Below are 21,289 nucleotides of genomic sequence, written 5' to 3' on the forward strand. Positions count from 1 at the left end.
GTGAATCACAACATCACAAACTTTATTTTGAGGCAAAAAATATTTTAAAATTGGACATAAAGACAATGTACAAAGGCATAAACTACAATCCCATGACGCATTGCGAATTATGTAATTGAATACAAAAGGATGGGAATATATAGGCCTAAACTATAGATTTTAGGTGGTTGATTATAAGTATTTAAACAATATATTTTTACATTTATTGCAAAATATTCCAATATTTACAAATATTTTCTGTAAAAAGTTTATGGGTGAAGGGAGACCACCTCTGTTGCTTCATTCACAGTGCATCTTGGGAGCGTGCAGTCATTCCAAGGCACACTTTGCAGGTTTTGTTGGGCGCGGTTCTCAGGTGGATCTTTCTCTGCTGTACTAATGGTAATGTTCTTGTTTAACATAAATTCCGCTATTAAACGTGATTTTTAAACAGTGAAGTTGAAATAATGCAGAAGGATGGCTTCAACGGAAGCATCCGTTGAAGCCATCTTTTAGGTCAGTCTTTAAAGGTTATAAATGTGTTGAATATCAATTAGTCGATGGGATAAATTATCGAAGATATAAGCATCGTGAAAGTACAGCTCCTAACTTTTTAAAAGGGTACAGTCAGAAATCTATAAAACGGTTTGTCAAGATTATAATCAAAGAATATATTTCCAAACAGCAGTTAAATATGACTACAATCATATTATAAATTGTGCTTCTTTAGCTCAGATCATGCTATAAAAAAAACGCTATTTTTCAGGCTGATTCAGCTAAAGCGCATGCGCGTTTTCGAGTTGACTGACAAACGGTGTCTGTATCTAAAATGTGATTGGCTCTTTAACCTGTAAGGCGGGGCTTCATTTTCAACATCCGCCATATTCGGCGTTCCAACGAATCCCATTCATTTTAATACAAGTGCTTTTTCTCGTGCTATATAGTCTCTGGTACAGTAGTGCGCGGAACATGCTGCTTAAAAACAACATATCCCACAATGCAACATTTTAGGACGTCGCGTAACACGCCAGTGGATGATTTACGTGTATATAAATATTTAATGCACTCGCGTAAAAAGCTCTGTTCAATTCATTTTTGATAAAAATTATTAAATATTTTTTTCAAAAGAGAAAGTGCACATGTTGACAATGTATATATGATTAATAACCTCTCTTAAGTTTATGAGGTGGGGTCCTCAAGTTACAGCATTCCAACTTGGGTGAGCTGTCCCAAACAGCTGCTGAAGTTTACAGAAGAGCAGCTTTCATCAGTTGCTGATAATATTTTTGAGGTGGTGGAGCATGGAGGTGTTCACAGTGTGTGTGGCGTTTTTATCCTTGTTTGTGTCAGTGATCAGCGCTTTCTCTCAATCTCTGGACAGTGACTTTACTTTCATTCTACCAGCCGGACGCAAAGAGTGCTTCTTCCAGAGTATGAAGAAAGACGCTTCACTAGAGATCGAGTATCAGGTACTTTCATTCTGTTATTGAAATATACTACATTGGAATTGACATCAACTAAGTGTCAAGATCTCGTAACTGCAGTGTCGGCCACCTGTTAACATGCAAATAGCGTAAAATACAGAGATTGGGGGATTGACTTTTCATTTTACATGCATAAGTCAATCTAATTAATTTCAGGTGTCTAAGTGTATTTTTATAGATACTAGTTTAAGGTTATGGAAAACAAAATCTGACAAGTGTGTCCAAATATTTGACTGGTAGTGTGAAACATCTGCTTATATGCTTGTTGCAAAACAAACTGCAATGATGTTACTCTGTCACAGGGCAGTAGCTAATGGGGTGAATGGTGGTAACAATTCTAGGGGCCCACAACACATTTTAAACTGTATTTTTCATATGAAAGTGGCCAAGAGCAATATACAGTCATGGTGCCCATAATTCCTTGCTTTGGCCCTGCTCTGTCAAATGCCATTGTGAAAATGAGACTTGTGACACAATACAGAAGTTGTGACACTATGGAGCTAAAGGTAATGTTTTGAATACGACAAGTACTGAAAGGGCTGCAACTCTTCAGACTTGCATATTGATTCTGTAACTCACCCAAAGTAAACTGAAACCTTCATGTTGTGACTTGAGCATGAGGGCCGAATCAGCAAATCCTTCTGTTGCCTCATCATTAATGGTAATCCATGTGTCTTTGTGCTTGTTTTCCTACAGGTTCTAGATGGTGCGGGTCTTGATGTGGACTTCTACATGCATTCACCTAGCGGTCACATTCTGGCCTTTGACCACAGAAAGTCAGATGGGGTTCACACGTACGTTCTGCATGCAGACACATTGTAATCATACACACAGACTCTAATGCAAGCTTTTGAATGTGCCTTTTCTTTCTTTTTATGTGTGGCCTGTGTCCTTCAGAGTGGAAACAGAGGATGGAGACTACATGTTCTGTTTCGATAACACGTTCAGTGCTGTTTCTGAGAAAATGATCTTCTTTGAGCTGATTTTGGACAATGTGGATGAAGGAGAGAAATCAGAGGACTGGAAGGCATATGTGCAGGGACCAGATCTTCTGGACATGAAACTAGAGGACATCATGGTAAGAAACATCACATGCTTGTGAAAGCTTCAGCAAAGACACTGTGTGGAAAGTATAAGCGTCTGTTCACTCAACAATTAAAGTACATTTTTTACTCATCCTCATGTTGTTACAAACGCTAATGACTTTTTGTCCAATCCGTGGAACACAACAGAAGATGTTAAGCAGAATTTTTTAATCACTCACCATCCATTTTCATGGTATAGACAAAAAGATGCAATGACAGTGAATGGTGCCTGAAAGGAAAAAAAATGATAGGAGTGGGAACCACAAAAGAGTGTGCAAAAGATGATAGAATAGTAATTTTTCGGTGAACTATCCCTTTTAATATTTAATTGCAAAACTATCTGGGTTCCTATGTGCATAGAAACTTTTGATTTCCAGGCCTGGAAAAGTTATTAATGAACAATTTAAATAAACGTAAATTAATGAAATCATCATCAGTAATACAAAATATTCCTTTTTTAACATTCCATATCCAGTTATCACCAGCAGTAGGACCTGTGAATGTTATTCAATCAATGATCTCATCACTTTCATTGCAAACATTCTTGGCATGCAATTGACCCATCACTGAGCTCCGCCCCCCTTTGTTATTGTTGCTTGCTCTGACCAGCTTTGCAGAACTTCCTGTAGAGATGAATGGCTAAATATTCTCAAAAATGTAATTGATAATATTCTTTCGTGGGCTGGAATAAAGAGTGACATTTTAGAGCATATTTATCTGCCATTTTTTATCAAAGAAAGTGTTAAACTTAATAGTCATTTTATTGTAAACTGTGGAGACTGTGAATCAGAATTGAGGTAAATGATTATCACAGTCACTGAGCAAAGCGTTATTTGATTGCGATTACACACCTCATAACATTAGTGTAAGTAAAAAGAACTGTTTACTCACTATGATGCTGTAAACTCTTTATTTACTATCGCCTTTACTAAGACCTAAATGAGATTAAATGGCTTTAATTTACCTTGGAGCAAATGTCCTTGCTGTTGTGATACATGATCATTTGGGAGTGAGGACTGTCACAGTTTAATCCATAGATTGCGCTTTTGACAATTATTTTAAGATTTTCTTTTTTTTTAAAGTGAAAGAAAACTGCATGTATCCGCTCTAGGTACCTCGTGTCACTATTACAGGTGACCCAGCAACAAAGTTACATTTACATTTTTTGGATAATTTCTATAAAATCAGCTTTAAACTGCTGAAACACGCATTACTTCTGTCTCTGAACGCTTGTCAGAGAAATGGCGCATGGCAACAGGTGCTAAAATAGGATTGATCAGAAACACTTTTAGCGAAGGGTCAATTCAAACTTGGTAAAAACCTGTTTTATACATGATTACAGGTGAAATGAATGTGACATTCATGGTGAAGACATTTGTTTGAACCAAACTAATGTAGATGAACACACACAGCATGTCAAAATGCAATGCAGCACAGGTGGTGTCAATGTGACCCTGTCTGCTTATGAAATGGCACACTGTAATGGAGAGGGGACACCTTGTCAACATGAACAAGCACAAAATTGTCCTTCTATAAACTGATTCTATATTAAAGCTGAATTTAGTTGGAATTACACACTCTGTTTCGCTAGCATTACTAAACAGAATTGTAAAAAAAAAAAAAGTCCAGAAAACGTCCCTGTCTTGTAGCTGTACAAAATGAGTTCTGCTACAAACATACAAGTTATACCATTGGTCGAGCTAATGCTGCTATATCAGCAATGTTTTGATAGCACCACATTGTTACACTTTTTGATTAAATCAACCTACAAATGGTTTACTTATAGTTGACTGCATATTAAAGGAATAGTTCACCCAAAACTTTTCTCGTCGTTTACTCTTCTTTATGAATTCTTTCTTCTGCAAAACACAAAGAAAGATTTCTAGAAGAATATCTCAGCTCTGTATGTCCATACAATGCAAGTGAATGGTGACCAACATTAAAGTAATCCATACGACTCCAGTGGTTTAATACATATCTTTTGAAGTGACCCAGCTGATTTTGGGTAAGAAACAGACCAAAATGTAACTTTACTTTTGTACATCTTGTACTTTTTCTCTGTACATCTTGCCATTGAAGTCTCTAGGCATGATCACGATTTCAAGCTTGATTACACTTCCTAGCGCTTTGCGCATGCGTCAAGCTCTAGGAAGTGTAAAAGCTGTACAGTGAAAAAGGAGTTACATTTCTGTTTCTCACCCAAAGTGATTGGATCAATTCAGAAGTCCTGGATTAAACTACTGGAGTCATATGGATTACTTTTATGCTGCCTTTATGTGCATTTTGGACCTTTTAAATTTTGGTCACCATTCACCTGCATTGTATGGACCTACAGAGCTGAGATATTTTTCTAAAAATCTTTGTTTGGGTTCTGCAGAAGAAAGAAAGTCATACACACATCTCTGATGGCATGAGGATGAGTAATTGATGAGAGTATTGTTATTTTTGGGTGAACTAGCCCTTTAAACTGGGATATGAGAAAGAACATTTTAATATTGAAAGATTATGCACATCAGCCTTAAAATCAACATGTAATGGGGTTTGCAACACATTTTACTTTAGTGATGTGACATTTCTGATTGAAACAGCATAATACTAACAGGATAATTGATAATGAACGCAACTGACTGGATTTTGAAAGTTTTCTCTGTATTGTTGGTTGGAGGGGAGAGGTTAAAAAATATGGAACTTGATGATGTCAGCTGAAAAGAGAACAAAACAAAAAAGCTTTTTCTCTGAACTGCCTTGGTTTCAAGGATTGTGTGGGATGTTTTACATTCTGAGGTCTTCTTTTTTTAGGACACCATCAACAGTGTGAAAGCTCGTTTAGGCAAGAGTCTCCAGATCCAGACAGTACTGAAAGCCTTTGAGGCACGTGACCGCAACCTACAAGAAAGCAACTATGAACGGGTCAACATGTGGTCATGTACAAACCTTGTCATCATGGTGATCGTATCCGGGGTACAGGTCTACTTGCTGCGCAGCCTCTTTGACGACAAGAGGAAAATACACACGTAGCCTCCCCCACTGCAAGACTAAAAAAAACACTCTTTTTCGTTCAAACTCTCTTAATATTCAGCTCCACCTTCAGTTCTTCCCAAGTGGCCTTGAGCTGCCCTACTTCCCACTTGTTTTTTTTATCTGTCTTGCCTTATGATGAACACAATCGTTTTCTACTCTTCTCGAGTCAGGGACTTTCTGGTGCCGATAAAATAAGAGATTGAAGTTGATCTCTAAGCTGCTATTTGTAAGAGAGATCTAACCAGGAACATGACCTCCTGGATGCTTTTAATTTTAAATATATATGATTGGACTATCAGAGAACTAATAAAATTGTGTTTTTGGCTAACGCTTTACAATAAGGTTGCATATGTTAACTTGTACAGCATTTATTAATATTGGTTTATGTTCTTTTCTACAGATACATTCTTAACATTTAATGATGTATACGTTAACAGTGATGCATTATGAACTAACATTGAACAATAGTATATAAATGTACAATAGCAAAAATTATTAAATGCTTTGAAAAAAAGTGTTGTTCATTGTTATTTTGATATTTAATGCATTAACTAATATTAAAGGGATAGTTCACCCAAAAATTTTAATTCTCTCATTTGGTCACTCTCATGCCATCCCAGATGTGTATGAATAACTTTCTTCTGCTAAACACCAATAATATTTCAGCTCTGTAGGTCCATACAATGCAAGTGAATGGTGACCAGAACTTTGAAGGTCCAAAATGCACAAAGGCAGCATAAAAGTAATCCATATGACTCCAGTGGTTTAATCCTTGTTTTCAGAAGTTATGTGATAAGTGTGGCTGAGAAACAGATTACTATTTGAGTCATTTTGTTTCTATAAATCTCCACTTTCACTTTCTTTTTTGTTTTTTGGTGATTCACATTCTTCGTGCATATCGAAACCAACTGGGAAGGGAGGAGGATTTATAGTTAAAAAATAAATAAAAAAAGACATTGATCTGTTTCTCACCCACACTTATCATATAGTTTCTGATGACATGGATTTAACCTCTGGAGTTGAATGGATTACATTTATGCTGCCTTTTATGCGCTTTTTGGAGCTTCAAAGTTTTGATCAACATTCACTTTCATTGTACAGACACAGTGCTGAAATATTCTTCTAAAAATCTTTGTTTGTGTTCAACAGAAGAAAGTCATACACATCTGAGATGACCTGAGGGTGAGTAAATAATGAGAAGATTTAAATTTTTGGGTGAACTATCCCATTAAAACATAGAACCTTACTGTAAAGTATTACCTTTTTTGTATAACACCATGTTTTATAGTTTAAAACCCGTATTGACACTTCACTGTATAGAGTTACTGAAATCTTGGCATTGAGAAGCAGCATGTTTAGTATTTTTGTAAAGAACTTAGCCAAATATTTTGAAATTACACAGATGTGAAGCCTTTGTGAGAAGTTTTGAATGCATTTTTGTATTGTTAACCACACCCTGTGCCAAATTTTTGTTTGATTTACCTGAATGCTACTGATAAAAATAAGGCACGCCACACCCTACACACCCAAAATGCTATGACCTTTTTCTTATTTATTTTTCTTTAATACGAACACGTACTATGCCAACTTAACACGCCCATTCTTAGAAGCCCCGGTCAGTGCCAAACTCTCTCACAGATGCAAGAGTTACTGGTAAGCAAAGCCGAGTTTGGCCCAGGCAGAATGTGTAGTAAGAAAAAGTCCTCCAAGCTCTTTAAATCACTGGAGGCTTTAGCAACAGAATACATGACCTGGTATTGACAGTAGCAGCAGCTCAACCCTTAACTGACAGTGGGGTCTTCTTACAGTTGCCTGGCAGGGGGTTAGCCTGCTAGACAAATGCATTGGCTTCAGTGTGGTGTTAAAGTTTATTCTGAGACTGGATTCCTCTGATAAATATGCACTGGCATGCTGTGAATTTGATTGAAATGTTTTCAGTGCCTATTGTCTTGTTATTGCAGAAACATTTGGATGAACTATGCAGTTTGAGATTAGGGAGCAATCTTTTGCTGCATTTTTCTCTGTATGGTGACGGTCAGGCTATTTCTGTGTTGTTACTATGACAACAGTCTTCCTCTAAGAGCCATTAGGCCTTTGGGGTGCTGTACACCCTGAAACAATAAATATGAAGTTGTCTTTTGATCAAGTCACCCACATTTGTGATTTCAATTTGATTTTGTGTTAGTATTGGCACTGTTTTTGATTCTTAGTCCTAAAGGGCTGGTTCAAGTCAGATTTTTATCATGTGATTTTAACTGCTGGCTAAATGGAATGCCATCTTTTAACATATGAATTTGATTTGTAATCTGGAGCAAAATTTACATTAAAGGGATAGTTCACCAAAAAAAATTATGAATCCAATTTATGCCATCTCAGATGTGTATGACTTTCTGTCTTCTGCTGAACACAAATGAAGATGTTTAGAAGAATATTTCAGCTCTATACGTCCATACAATAAAAGTTAATGTTTTCCAGAACTTTGAAGCTCCAAAAAGCACATAAGGACAGCACAAATGTAATCCATACGACTCCAATGGTTTAATCCATGTCTTCTGACGTGATCCAGTCGGTTTTGAGTGAGAACACACCAAATAAATTCAAATTTATTTCACATAAATGTATTTCACAATAAATCTTGCATCAGCCGTCTCCTAGGCAATCATGATTTCAAGCCCAATTACACTTCCTAGTGCTCTGTGCGTGCATCTAGCTCTTGAAAGTGTAATCGAGCTTGAAATCATGATCGCCAAGGAGACTGCAAATGCCAAGATGTACAGTGAAAAAGGTTATATTTAGGTCTTTTCGCACCCAAAAAAATTATTAGACACTTCAGAAACAACTGGATTAAACAACAATTAAACAACTGAAATCTTATTGATTAAGTTTATTCTCCCTTTATCTGCTTTTTGAAGCTTCAAATTTTTGGTTTCAATTCACTTGCATTGTATGGACCAACAGAGCTGAGATATTCTTATTCAGTTCAGCAGAAGAAAAGGCCATGCACATCTGGGATGGCATGAGGGTAAGTAAATGAGAGAATTTGTATTTCTAGGTGACCTATTTTATGCCCTTTAATTGTCGTTTTTGAGCTGTTCAGCTTTTGTTTCTCATTGACTTCTCATTTTAATCACATGCCGCTATCTAGTGGCTGACTGTCGATGGAAAGATTTTTAGCAGTGCAATCTGACGTTTGCTAAATTATAATAAGTTGAGAAGTATGTTTTACCCCAAATTTAAAGGATAGATAGTTACTCACCGTGATGTTGTTCTAAACCATATGTTTTTGTTTTAAGTAGAACACACGTCATCCTTTTGTGTTCTGTAGAAGAAAGTCATAGGATGTAGGTGATATATAAGTCTATTTCACATTCACAATAAGGATTCAAATGAGGGAAGGAACTTGTATATTCTTTAGAGCAACACGTGAAGATTATGACTGAGGTTAAATACACATGCTTTCACGGCAGAAAGATTCGATGAAGGACTTGCGATAAAGTCAAGAGAGGGCGCTGTTCCACTAACTCTCTCCAATTCATGAACTTGTTTGTGTTTCGTCACTTCCGTGATCTGTGATGGCATGGCGTGACAACTGTGGGTAGAGAGAAGATAATTCGGTAAGATATTAAAATGGTTTGAGATGTTAAATATGTATGAATAGACATGTGTCTTTTTCTTACACACGCATTACCACAGTTATTATATGATTAGTAAGTTTGGAGTCGAATCACTCTTGATCAGATATGGATGAGACAGATGGACAGCTGTCAAGTCTCGAGCCGGTGTTATGGATCAACTGGGGGTCATATTAACTTGGGGTGTGCTCGTGCATGTGAATTATTGTACTTGCCTTTTCAGCAGATTCGTTCTATGTGAATTATCAATAAGTAAATAAAAGACTTTCCCTTACGATGCAGTACACTTGATGTTGCGTCAATAAGCTGACGCTATGGGAGTGTCCTTATACATGACCTAGTTGAAACCTTTCTACAATAACGCCAGTATTGGCTATGGTGTTTAAGTCCCGCCCTTTTAGGTGCGAAGCTGTCTGGTATAAAAGCGGGCACGCAAAAACAATTCTTCAGAATTTTCTTCCTTCAAGACAGTGATTCAGCTCTCATTGAGAAACCTTCTACTATTTTGCTATCGACATACACGAGTCAGTGGGCATGATTTTCAAGGCAAAGAAAAGACTCTCCGCTCCCCTGCAGTGTTCTGGCAAACATTTACTCTGCCTGGTTGCTTGACACTCTTCGCTTGTGAATGGGCCACTTCAGCATCCTGATTCCACGCAGTGCTTTGGCAGAAGTTTTGTGTCCTCATAAGCTATTATTAATATTGTGTGTGTATATATTTATTCACAGTTAAAGTCAGAAGTTTGCATGGCAAGAGTAATTTTTCCAACAATTGTTTTCAGACAGATTGTTTCACTTTTAATTGACTATATCATAGTTCCAGTGGGTTACAAGTTTACATACACTAAGTTAACTGTGCCTTTAAGCAGCTTGGTAAATTCCAGAAAATTATGTCAAGCCTTTAGACAATTAGCTTCTGATAAGAGGTGTACTGTATTGTATACCTGTGGTTGTATTTTAAGGCCTACCTTCAAACTCAGACCCTCTTTGCTTGACATCATGAGAAAATCAAAAGAAATCAGCCAAGACCTCAGAAAAACATTTGTAGACCTCCACAAGTCATGTTCATCCTTGGGAGCAATTTCTAAATGCCTGAAGGTACCATGTACATCTGAACGAACAAACAAAAGTTCACAAGTATAAACACCATGGGACCACTCAGCCATAATACCGCTCAGTAAGGAGATGTATTCTGTCTCCTAGAGATGAACGTAGTTTGGTGCAAAAAGTGCAATTCAATCCCAGAACAACAGCAAAGGATCTTGTGAAGATGCTGGAGGAAACAGGTAGACAAGTATCTATATCCACAGTAAAACAAGTCCTATATCGACATAACATGAAAGGCTGCTCATCAAGGAAGAAGCCACTGCTCCAAAACCGCCATAAAAAAGCCAGACTACAGTTTGGTAAAAATACAACCATATATACATCCAACGAGCGCATTTCGCCATCATTGTTTTGGATGTTCGGTAAGTTCCGTCAAAAAAATATACGTCATACAAGCTGTCCAATCAGGTCGTGACTTTTCCCTGAATCCTATGTTTTTGTATCGGTAGTTTGGTGTTAAAAATGCCAGTATGAATGCTAAACGAACCAGGACTAAATGTATCATTTTCATTTTTGGTCCAGACCAAGAGAACCGAATTACAAGTGTGAACACACCCTTAGACGGATTGTGTATCGGTCTGAGGAGCCCGATCCAAATCCGATACTGTGTGTTAATCATGTTTGTTACTGTCAAGCTCAAAAAATTATATAAAAGAACAATAAAAATTCAAAGTAGTTCATATGACTCGTGCATTTTATTTAAAGCCACTTGAAGACTTGCAATAGAATGGCTTCTTTTCTGCTGATGAATTATACTGGACTTACTGTTAATTTTGCTGCTTTGCTGAAGTATTTCTTAATGAGCTATACATTTATATTGAAATAATGTGTATTTAGAGGTTTGTGTTTCTTAACATATTAAAGAGCACACCCAATTAGTTCCACACAATAATGTAAAGATATTCTAAACTGATTATGCAAAAAACAACACCGGTATCGGATCGGTATCGGCCGATATGGAGAATTCCGATATTGGATTGGAAGAGAAAACTTTGTGTTGGTGCATCCATAGTCATAGCATAACATCCATTGTTTATAGAGCTGAGCTGATGGCAGACGGTGCAGAGTTAAGCAGTGTCTTCTTGGTAAGTTGCTAAGTAGTTTGTGAAATACATACTGGAAAGTTAATAAACAATGACTCCATCATTTTCCCTATTCAATATAACTAATATAATGTTAACCGTGTTCCTGTCAACCATGCCACTCATGTTATCACATCTGTTTGCTATGTTAGCCATCTATAGTTTGTCAGAGTATCTTTTTACAGCTCAGCAGACAACGGTGCCATGGTGGATTATGTCTGTTGAGTGTTGATTTCATGCTAGGTTGTTAACTAGTTGGTGAGACCCAATGCTGGAAAGTAAATAAACAACGTCTATCTTTTACTCTCTGTGACAATGAGTTTAAGGCTAACTAGCTAACCACGTAGCTACTTTCATTGCTTGTCAGCTGAGTGGAAGCTAATGTGTAAACATGTATTCACCAAACAAATTTTTTCAGGATTCATAGTTTGGTACCTCCTTCAACCGAACAATGTTTATGTAGCTATTTATTATATTTATTCTTTATTTTAATGGTCAGCATTTGACTGATACTAAACATACAGTACTGATTTTTATTTAGCTAGTTATTGTATTTTTATTTATTTTTTAAAAACTGAAATTCACATGGTAAAACATCATATAATGTGTAGTTGTAGAGCTTTCAATATATTAAAGGTTGAAATATAATTTACAAATCAGTCATTTTTGTTTTTATTGGCATTTTTCATACTGTCCCAACATTTTTGGAATAGGGGTTGTATGTTTTTAACTGAAAAATGTACATGTATTTGAGAATTTCTTTGTATTTGGTATTTCCCTCCTTTTGCTTTAAAGCTTAAGTATGTAACTTTTCTATTTGCAGGTGTAAAAGGATTTAGGGAAAGGAGGAGGCAAGAACCGGCTTAACAATATAAATAAAAGTTTAATGACGAAATAAGCCAAAAGACACAAACACACACATAGGATGGTCAGCTGCCCGTAAACTATCTCTCTCTGTCGCACCACCATCTGCAGTCGGCCTTTATCCCTCTCGGAGGCTTGATTAGCCTGATAAGGGACCGGGTGTGTAAAATCACGACTCAGCCCCGCCCTCCGCCCTGTCACAGTAGGTTAATTTCCTCAAACTGTAAACACTGTGTCTCTGTGGCACAACAAATTTCCTCTGTTTGCTTTGAGAGACCCATCCACTCCATAAAACACAATATCATCGACTCAACCAATGGCATGAGTTGGGGTGGGACTATCTGTTTGTTTGATCAACAGAAGATGGGGGGGTATTCAGAAAGCTGTTTGAAAACTATATTTATTTTTGCAGTTTTGTTTGTTGGCGCAGAAACCTTTTGTAATGAGTCAACATGGTCAATGTCACAAATAGAGACTTAGAAATGGTGCAGAATCTTAAATATTTCTCATTAATTTTACATCATTCTTTGTTTTACATTTACAAGTCCTAAAACTGTTTATTTCCTGATTTTCAATTGAAGCCTATTGGCCCACTGTATGTCTAATTTGTGATGGGTTATGTATGTCTCATTTGACAGGTGATGGGGGCAGACAGTGGTCCGGGAGCTCCATCAGCTGTCCCTTGGCGTAAAGTGCTCTATGAGCGCCAGCCGTTCCCGGACAATTACGTGGGCCGTCGTTTTTTGGAGGAGCTCCGGCGCAACATCAGAGTCCGTCAGTACCGTTACTGGGCAGTAGTGCGAGAAACAGGACTGATTGCACAGCAGGTGTCTTGCGTTGCTATCTTTCTCACATTATGGTCTTATATGGAACAGGGAGAGCTGGTGCCATCCTCAGTGTTGTGGGCCTGTCTGGCCTGTGCTCTGCTGGGCTACGGACTCTACGAGATCCTGGGAAGAACATGTGTTAGAGAGCGTACACGTCTGGCAGATCTGCAGAGTGCAACCATCTTCCTGGCTTTCACCTTCGGGTTCTCCCCTGTTTTAAAGACACTGACCGAGTCGGTTAGTACAGATACTGTATATGCCATGTCGGCCGTGATGCTCTTGGCTCACTTGGTGTCTTTCCCTTACACACAACCCAGTCCGCCGGGCAGCCTTTCCCTCAACGCAGCCCTTTTTGGGTCTGTGTGCCTGGCGTCCCGGCTTCCTGGTGCCCTGCATACTTTCACTATGCTGAGCTGCGCTCTCCTTGTGTTCGCGCTCTGGCCCTGCTTGCTGCATCGTATGCGCGAACGGGCAGAGTGGAGCTTCCCGTGGGCAGCAGGTCTGGTGTGTCTCGCTGGAGTTGGGGGTCTGGGTAGCCTGTGGCCTGAGGGGGCACTCCTCCTCTCCCTGGCTCTGTTAACACTAACCTTAATCTGTCCACTGTTACTAGTTCACCTCCAGAGGCATAAAGACAATATTCATGGTCCATGGGACGAGGCAGAGATCAGAGAGGACCTCTCCCGCTTTCTCAATTGAAACAGCTTAAGAACTTTAAGACTGTATGGTTTTTAAACGGTTTTAAATGTTGCTTTTGACAGAATTAAGAAGAGGGCTAGTTTTGAGAACTTTTGCACATTCTCTTAAGCTCAGGGACAATTAAAAACGGTTCTTTGGAAATTACATCTCAGTTTGCCAGTTAAAGAATGCTTGATAAACGGTTAAATGGGTGAATATCATGAAAACGTGTCACATTTCACCTCAAAATGAAAATTAAAATAAAGACTAAATTGCATTTGCATGAATCAAAATGGTCATGACAAACACATTTTTCCCATTCATTCACAATGGTGATTCTCATTAATATAATCCAGTAATTAGAATTTTTTTGCAATGCAATTTGTTTTTTGTATATTTAACTAAATAACTAATTGTGTCCAGGCAGGATCATTTTCATTCCTGTTACAGTAATGAGAATTGGTGGAATTTCACTTGCATTGTCATAATGTCACAAGGCTTCCATTTCTTTAAAGGAATATTCTGGGATCAATACAGTTAATAAAGTTAAGCTCAATCGCAGGCATTTGTGGCATAATATAGATTACCACTAATATGAATTTTCGACTTGTACCTTTTACTTTTTCTTTAATAAAAAGCACAAATCTGGGTTACAGTGAGACACTTACAATGGAAGTCAATGGAGCCAATCTGTAAATATAAAAATATTTTTAATAATAGTTATTAAAATAACTATTTTAAACATAGCCACAATATGTATGGTAATACGATGTTAGTGTGATAACACCATAAACACTGTAATTCCAGTAAACAACAATTTAAACAACTTAAAAGCTCAAATAACGTGTTTTAACAGAAGAATTAATGAAATTATAAGCTACACATTTCTGCCTTTTTTAAACCCTTTCAAAATTATATTTTGTGGTAATCAACATTATGCCGTAAATGCTTAAGATGTATTTTTTTCTTAACATAATATTCCAGGTTCAATACAATACATTTCTTTATTTTGATTTTGGGGTGAAATATGACTCGGACATGGTCTTGACAAGTTTCGTGAGATTGAGATTGAAGTGGTAAATATGGGTAGGAAGCTATAAACATTTTTACAGTATTTATATCCAAATTTGTATTCCTAAATTGCTTGATTAAAAATGTTTAAAAGATTTTGGATGTTTTTAAAAATGGAATTATTTTATGTACTGTTTTTGAAATAAATGTTGTCTTTAACTATTTTGATGTTGGTGTTATATACTTTTTTTTTCTTCAGTAGCCTAATTTGTGTGCTAAATATTATTACATTATTACACTTTACAATCCCATTGGATTTAATTTAAATGGAGGTGATCCCGAAACCTGCTACGAGGGTTGAAATGATTGCGGACAAATTGTTGCCCACAAGATGTCAGTCCTACCTTAATGTCTTAAATGGGCCTGCTACAACTTACTGTTGTCGTGGGACTACTCTAAGGAGAGAGCTGCAGTTTATTATTGGTATTTCTGTTGTGTTAGCCATTGTTCAACTAGAACAGCAGTCAGCAAGACATGTCTGTCAGTCTTCAATTGATACAATATAATAAGCTTTTTTATCCTTTTCTGAAGAGTAATTTATAACTGACAAAATAAGCTTTTCCATGAAAAACCAATGTGACACATCACAATGGAATTCACAAATTGAAGCAATCTGAAACTGGTACAAAAAAAAATACAACTGGTAAATCAGTTGGAAGATCTGATGTATATTTTATGTATAACTTATATAAAATATAGAAGTTATTATAGTGGTCTACATACAACAAAATAACACCCTAAGATTTAAAGGGATTGTTCACCCCGAAATGAAAGTTCTCTGATAATTTACTCACCCTCATACAATCCCAGATGTGTATGACATTATTTTATTGTGCAGAACACAAGCAAAGATTTTTAGATGAATATCTCTGCTCTGTAGATCATTTCAATTGCTGGGTTTCCATCCAAAATGCTTAGCATTTTCAAAAAATTTGATCTAAGAAAATACTTATTGTTACGCATTTCCATCCACTACTTAATGCGCATTATCATGAGGGAGCCACCTCGTCATGATGGAGCAGCTTAATGACCTCTCCCTGCTTTGGGGAAGTTTTATTTGCAAGATTGGAGCAAGTATCTCGTTTTATTGAATGCATTCATGAGACACCGCTGAATAGGCGTAACATCTGATATAATGAGTGCTGAAATACTGTGATGCTCACACACTGCCAGTCTCCATATACATGGGAGCTCCCGCTCTCAAAACTGTTCTGGCGGATTGTGAGGACCCACTTTATCGACCAGCTGTGGGTGAAACACTTCCAAATGACAAAGAATTGTGTGCCAAGGTCAGACCTTTCGGTTTTGAAACATGACAGTAATCCATACGACTCCATGGGTTAAATCCATGTCTTCAGAAGTAATATGATAGGTGTGGGTGAGAAACAGATCAATATTTGAGTCCTTTTTTTACTATATATTCTGCTGCCTGCCCTGTAGGTGCCAATATGCACAAAGAATGTGAATCACCAAAAATAAAAGAAGAATGTAAAAGTGGATATTTATAGTCTAATTAACTGTTTCTCACCCAAACCTTTCATAACGCTTCTGAAGACATGGAGTTAACCACTGGAGTCATACACATCTGGGATGGCACGAGGCTGAGTAAATGATGAGAACATTTTCATTTTTGGGTGAACTATCCCTTTAAGACTAGATTTAAATTTGCTGAAGAAAATGGGAGTGGTACGTTATCATGCAAAACTCACCAATGCTATGATGCTCACAGTTGTTTTTAGCATGCTTTTAGGGTATTCGGAGTTGATGCGTGCTGGCCCATATCAAAAGAGCCCACCTCCAAGTCTCTATGATAGACTGAAATGGCTCTGATTCCTCCTTCAATGCGTCTATTGGTCTTTCTCCATTTTATTTTTTTCATCCTCCAGGCCAAAATCGTTTAACTGCTTAATTAAAGTGCATCTCTGCTCAGAAAGTAATGTTATTTGATGTACAATTCTTGTCTGTACAACAAACAGTGCAGGTTGAGTTACCATCTGAAGTTTAATACTTCAAACAAACTCCTAATAGTAGTGAAACTTGCCTTAACAAGGACCATCAATTCACGAAAATTTGACTTCTGAAGCAGACTGTTTACAAAATTCTGTTTATTTAAGGCTGTACAACCATTGTGATTGAAACTCACATACACGCGCTCAGTGCGAAACTACACACAAAATATTCAACACAACAGACATTAACATATGTACAGAACAGAAGCTAACCTCTCCAGCATGACAGCATGTTGCTCAATCTTGGTAACTAAAAGCAGAATCGGCGAGCTAAAGGACAATTGACTAAAAAACGGATATAAAAAAGATGCAGAACTGGTCAAACCAAGCTGATTTTTTCCATTGTTTCCAAGACAAATAAATTGGAATCTCATGTATCAGATTTTCTTGAGGTCTGTTTAATGAAACAGGTTGGGATGATTGATGATTCTTCTCTCGCTGGTGGGCTTTATAACGCCGTTTAGGTCTCATTGTGGCTGTTGCGTGGGCACTGCTGGTGGCTGTCTCCTGCAACACATTAAACATAACCCAAGCTTTCAGAAGAGACTCCCAGAGGTCACAGCTCTGTCAGTTCAGCTAATGGAAATAACAACAATCTCCCATACTCTACAGCTTCAGATGGGGGTATGTGTTTACAATTGCCTGTGTATATGTTTAGTTGGGTGAAAATTAAAGTCAAAATGAATGCAAATGGCCAGATCAAATCTACAGGACTGAAAAGACCACAAAAGATTTTTCTTCAGATGGCTTACAAATTAATACCAAACCCTGATGTGACCCAGTTATGACTCATACAACAAAAATTGAAAATGAATTTTGAAGGCAAACCCATCGATAAATATATCCAGACTTTTCCCTTTTAATCTCAAAAGTGATCTCTGTTTATAGATATTGTTTTTCTTGAAGTTCTTTAAGAATTTGAAAAACCTTTAATAACAGTAATTTCTTCTTATACTTAAAGGTGAAATGTGTCATTTCTGTGCCAAAAAACAGTTTTCCCAAACACTTTCCCTATCTGCCATTATTCACTATGACAGATAGCCCCACCCCAAACTCACGCCATTGGTTGAGCCAATAGCTATGTTCAGAATGGAATGGAGTCTGGCAACAGTCTGGTTCCGGAAGTAAAAATCCCAATAATTTATTTCTATAGGTGACTAATTTTTAATGATAACTGTGGCTTGGGGGCGTGGTCATGTGTCGGTCTGCGGTAGAGAGAGCGAGAGCTCGGTAAGGCTTTTCACCTAGTTTGTAATTACCTCTAACGCCTGTGTCTTGTTATAGTGATACGGAGAGAGACATTTAAGGAACACTTTGAACACACTCTCTCGGCGGTCGTGCTTTCTGGACACTCCCTCTCTCGACACTTGGCGTTCCTTAAATGTCTCTCCATAAAAAAATGAAAGCTACAAAATGTTTTGAGTGAATTGATGTTATTGTCTGATTGAACTAATTATTCACTGGCAGCCAAACGTTTGGAGTAATGTACAGATTTAGCTGTTTCAGAAGGAAATGTGTACTTTATTTCACTAAAGTGACATTCAACTGATCACAAAGTATAGTCAGGGCATTACTGATTTAAATAATAGCACCATCACCTTTTGAAAAAAGTCATTTTTTATCAAATCGATACAGACCCCATTTCAGAAGCCATCACTCCAACACATTACCCTTGAGTAATCATGCTAAATTGCTAATTTGGTTCTAGAAAATCACTTGCCATTATATTAAACACAGCTAAAAGCTATTTGGTTAAATGAAGCTTAACATTGTCTTTGTGTTTGTTTTTGAGTTGCCAAAGTATGCAATAGACTTGCATGTCTTAAGGTCAATATTAGGTCAAAAATGGCAAAAAAAAACTTTTTTCTGACGAGTTTCTCTAGAAACTCGTCAGTTGATCATTGTTTTGAGGAATGAAGGTCATACAGTGCTTGAAATGGCCAAAAAACTGAAGATTTCATACAAAGGTGTACACTACAGTCTTCAAAGACAAATAACAGTTGGATCTAACAAGGACAGAAAGAGATGCGAAAGGCCAGATGTACAACTAAACAAGAGGATAAGTACATCAGAGTCTCTAGTTTGATAAATAGATGCCTCACATGTCCTCAGCTGACAGCTTTATTGAATTCTACCCGCTCAACACCAGTTTCATGTACAACAGTAAAGAGAAGACTCAGTGGTGCAGGACTTTTGGGAAGAATTGCAAAAAAAAAGCCAGTTTTGAAACAGAATAAAAAGAAAAGGTTAGAGTGGGCAAAGAAACACAGACATTGGACAACAGATAATTGGAAAAGAGTGTTATTGATCTTAACCCCATTGACCTTTTATGGAATCAGCTAGACTGTAATGTGTGTGAGAAATGCAGACAAGACACTTGACATCTATGGCAAAGTGCTACAGGATGTGTGAGGTGAAATGTCACCTGAGTATATGGACAAACTTTTTTTTATTTTTTATTATTGTTTACTGTACATTGTATACTATTATTGTGTTGTGTAATTATGTGTACATTTGATATGTAATTTGTGTTGTGTAAATATGTTGTTTATTGTAAATTGGTATATGTCTCGTCACTTTCATGACTGCTATGTTGCTCGGAACTGCACACAAGACTTTCACCATTGTGTCCTTGAGCAAGGCACGTAAGTCCAGGTTGTGCCGGGGGGATTGTCCCTGTAATAAGTGCACTGTAATTCGCTTTGGATAAAAGTATCTGCCAAATGCATAAATGTAAATGTAAGTTATTAATGTCCTAACTATACATTGTGATCAGCTGAATGCCACTTTGGTAAAATCTGAACATTATTCCAAACTTTTGGGCACCAGTGTATATGCAGTCATTTCCACATCAAACAAGGAGGGAAACAAGCTCATTGTCTATGCATATTTAGCTTGGAAAGGAGAAAGTATTTTAATATAAAAATAAAAAAAAAACATAAATTAGGACACAGATCATCTTTAATTAGGCCCATAAGACAAACACTTTGAGAGCTGACCGTGTTACAATAACAGGCTACATTGTCAGTACCTCTAAACGAGTGTGTGTGTGTGTAGGGGGAATATGAGTCCAGCATTCCTGCAGAGCTGGTCCAGGAAAGATCCCTGTGGAGATGCAGGAATCTCACTCTCTAATGGAGCTGGCAGAAAGAGCAGCTCTCTGGGATGGGAAAGAGAAGAGAGTGGCTTTTATTTTTCCTGTGCTGCGGTGAGCGCAGGGCTGCGGTTTCACAGAAAGAAAGAAAGAAAGAAAGAAAGAAAGAAAGAAAGAAAGAAAGGACAGAGACAACAGAAAGAAAGAAAAGTAGCGCATGAAGAAACATGCAGGATCTTGCAGCCTTGAAAAACCAAGGGTTTTAGTCAAAGAGAGAAAGAAACAGTGAAGTTAAGAGTCCAAGAATGCATAAAAGAGGACCGTCGTGTAATTGGAAGAGTTGGGAGAAGCAAAAAGAACATTCCTTGATGAGATGCTGGATGTGTTCTACATGGAAACATTTTTGGGCATTATAGGCCAATGATGGCCAAACATGCTGTCTAGGAAGGCAGCTCACAAAGTTTTGAGACAGGGTCACACTGAAGACAACAGCAGAACTTTGAAAAGGTTCAAATGAGTTCTGCAAAAATGGAGGGAGAAAATGAAAATGGGTATGGGGGTGGTAGGAGAAAGAGAGGGAAAGTTGGAGAGTGGGGATGAGTGATGGTGAGAGGAAATTTGAAAAAGTACGAAGGAGAAATAGAGAAATGGGCGACGAGGAGAAAGAGAGAGAAAAAGGGTGGAGGTCCAAACAGACCCGTTTATGAGCACAAAGGAAATGAGGCAGAAAAGAAAGCGGGAAAAGGGCCAAAAATTAAAGGTAAGGAATGAAAGAGAGAGAGAGAGAGAGAGAGCTATCACAAGGGAGAAAACTGAAGAGAGTGCTGAAAGAAACGAATGCCACTGGAATGGTGAGAAATGAAAAGATAGGGCCAGTTTGTGAATATTGATATGACAGCTAACCATAACTCTTATCCAGCCATCTTAATTATGTGGTGCGCTTTGTTTGGGTCATTCTTGTTAATGGAATATTAAACAAATGACTATAAGAAACACAAGACGTTTTGCGCTATCTTAGATGTTATAGCTTTGACATTGAAACTAGATGAGTGCGATACAGACAGAGAAAAGGAGTAAAGACCATCTGTACTGAAAATGGGGATTCAGATATGGAAAAACACTTTCCAGAAGACCCCCACCCATCTCAAGAGAATCCCAAGTTAATCTCACAAAGAAATGTCTGTGTCACATTCCACCCGAGAATTTATTTTCTTATTTTGCATAAAAGAAATGATGCCTATTTTTGGTCTTATTTTTATAGAGTCATTAAGATTTTTATTCCACTGTAACAATATTTTCTTGACAAGTAAGCACATCCCATCACCATCCCCCAAATTATAAAATTCCACCATAATTACA

At 37.5% G+C, this 21,289-nt stretch overlaps 3 protein-coding genes across 6 annotated transcripts in view; 2 read left to right on the forward strand and 1 right to left on the reverse strand.

The window, feature by feature from the left end:
* Positions 1–1,158: 1,158 nt before the first annotated feature.
* Positions 1,159–7,895, forward strand: tmed5 (transmembrane p24 trafficking protein 5). The gene is made up of 4 exons (XM_052096042.1): positions 1,159–1,448; positions 2,160–2,257; positions 2,361–2,541; positions 5,348–7,895. Exons 1-4 carry the CDS (start codon positions 1,281–1,283, stop codon positions 5,564–5,566), a joined length of 666 nt encoding a protein of 221 aa, XP_051952002.1. The 5' UTR covers positions 1,159–1,280; the 3' UTR covers positions 5,567–7,895.
* A 1,243-nt stretch (positions 7,896–9,138) lies between these two features.
* LOC127622148 (phosphatidylinositol N-acetylglucosaminyltransferase subunit C-like) lies at positions 9,139–14,929 on the forward strand. Of its 3 annotated transcripts, XM_052096109.1 has the most exons (4): positions 9,141–9,183; positions 11,348–11,393; positions 12,214–12,456; positions 12,893–14,929. In XM_052096109.1, exon 4 carries the CDS (start codon positions 12,896–12,898, stop codon positions 13,775–13,777), a length of 882 nt encoding a protein of 293 aa, XP_051952069.1. In that variant the 5' UTR covers positions 9,141–9,183; positions 11,348–11,393; positions 12,214–12,456; positions 12,893–12,895; the 3' UTR covers positions 13,778–14,929. The 3 variants fall into 3 exon arrangements, with proteins under 3 accessions (XP_051952068.1, XP_051952069.1, XP_051952070.1); XM_052096110.1 differs by lacking the exon at positions 11,348–11,393 and having other exon boundaries at positions 9,149–9,183; XM_052096108.1 differs by lacking the exons at positions 11,348–11,393; positions 12,214–12,456 and having other exon boundaries at positions 9,139–9,183.
* A 1,992-nt stretch (positions 14,930–16,921) lies between these two features.
* LOC127621812 (dynamin-3-like) overlaps positions 16,922–21,289 on the reverse strand; it is a 74,969-nt gene continuing 70,601 nt past the window's right edge. For both annotated transcript variants that reach the window (XM_052095553.1, XM_052095552.1), the window contains one exon: positions 16,922–17,343. In XM_052095553.1, coding sequence (XP_051951513.1) covers positions 17,304–17,343 — 40 coding nt within the window. In that variant the 3' untranslated portion in view covers positions 16,922–17,303. The remainder of the gene's footprint in view (positions 17,344–21,289) is intronic.

The sequence above is a fragment of the Xyrauchen texanus genome, chromosome 28 (assembly GCF_025860055.1).
Source record: "Xyrauchen texanus isolate HMW12.3.18 chromosome 28, RBS_HiC_50CHRs, whole genome shotgun sequence".
Taxonomy (NCBI): Eukaryota; Metazoa; Chordata; class Actinopteri; order Cypriniformes; family Catostomidae; genus Xyrauchen; species Xyrauchen texanus.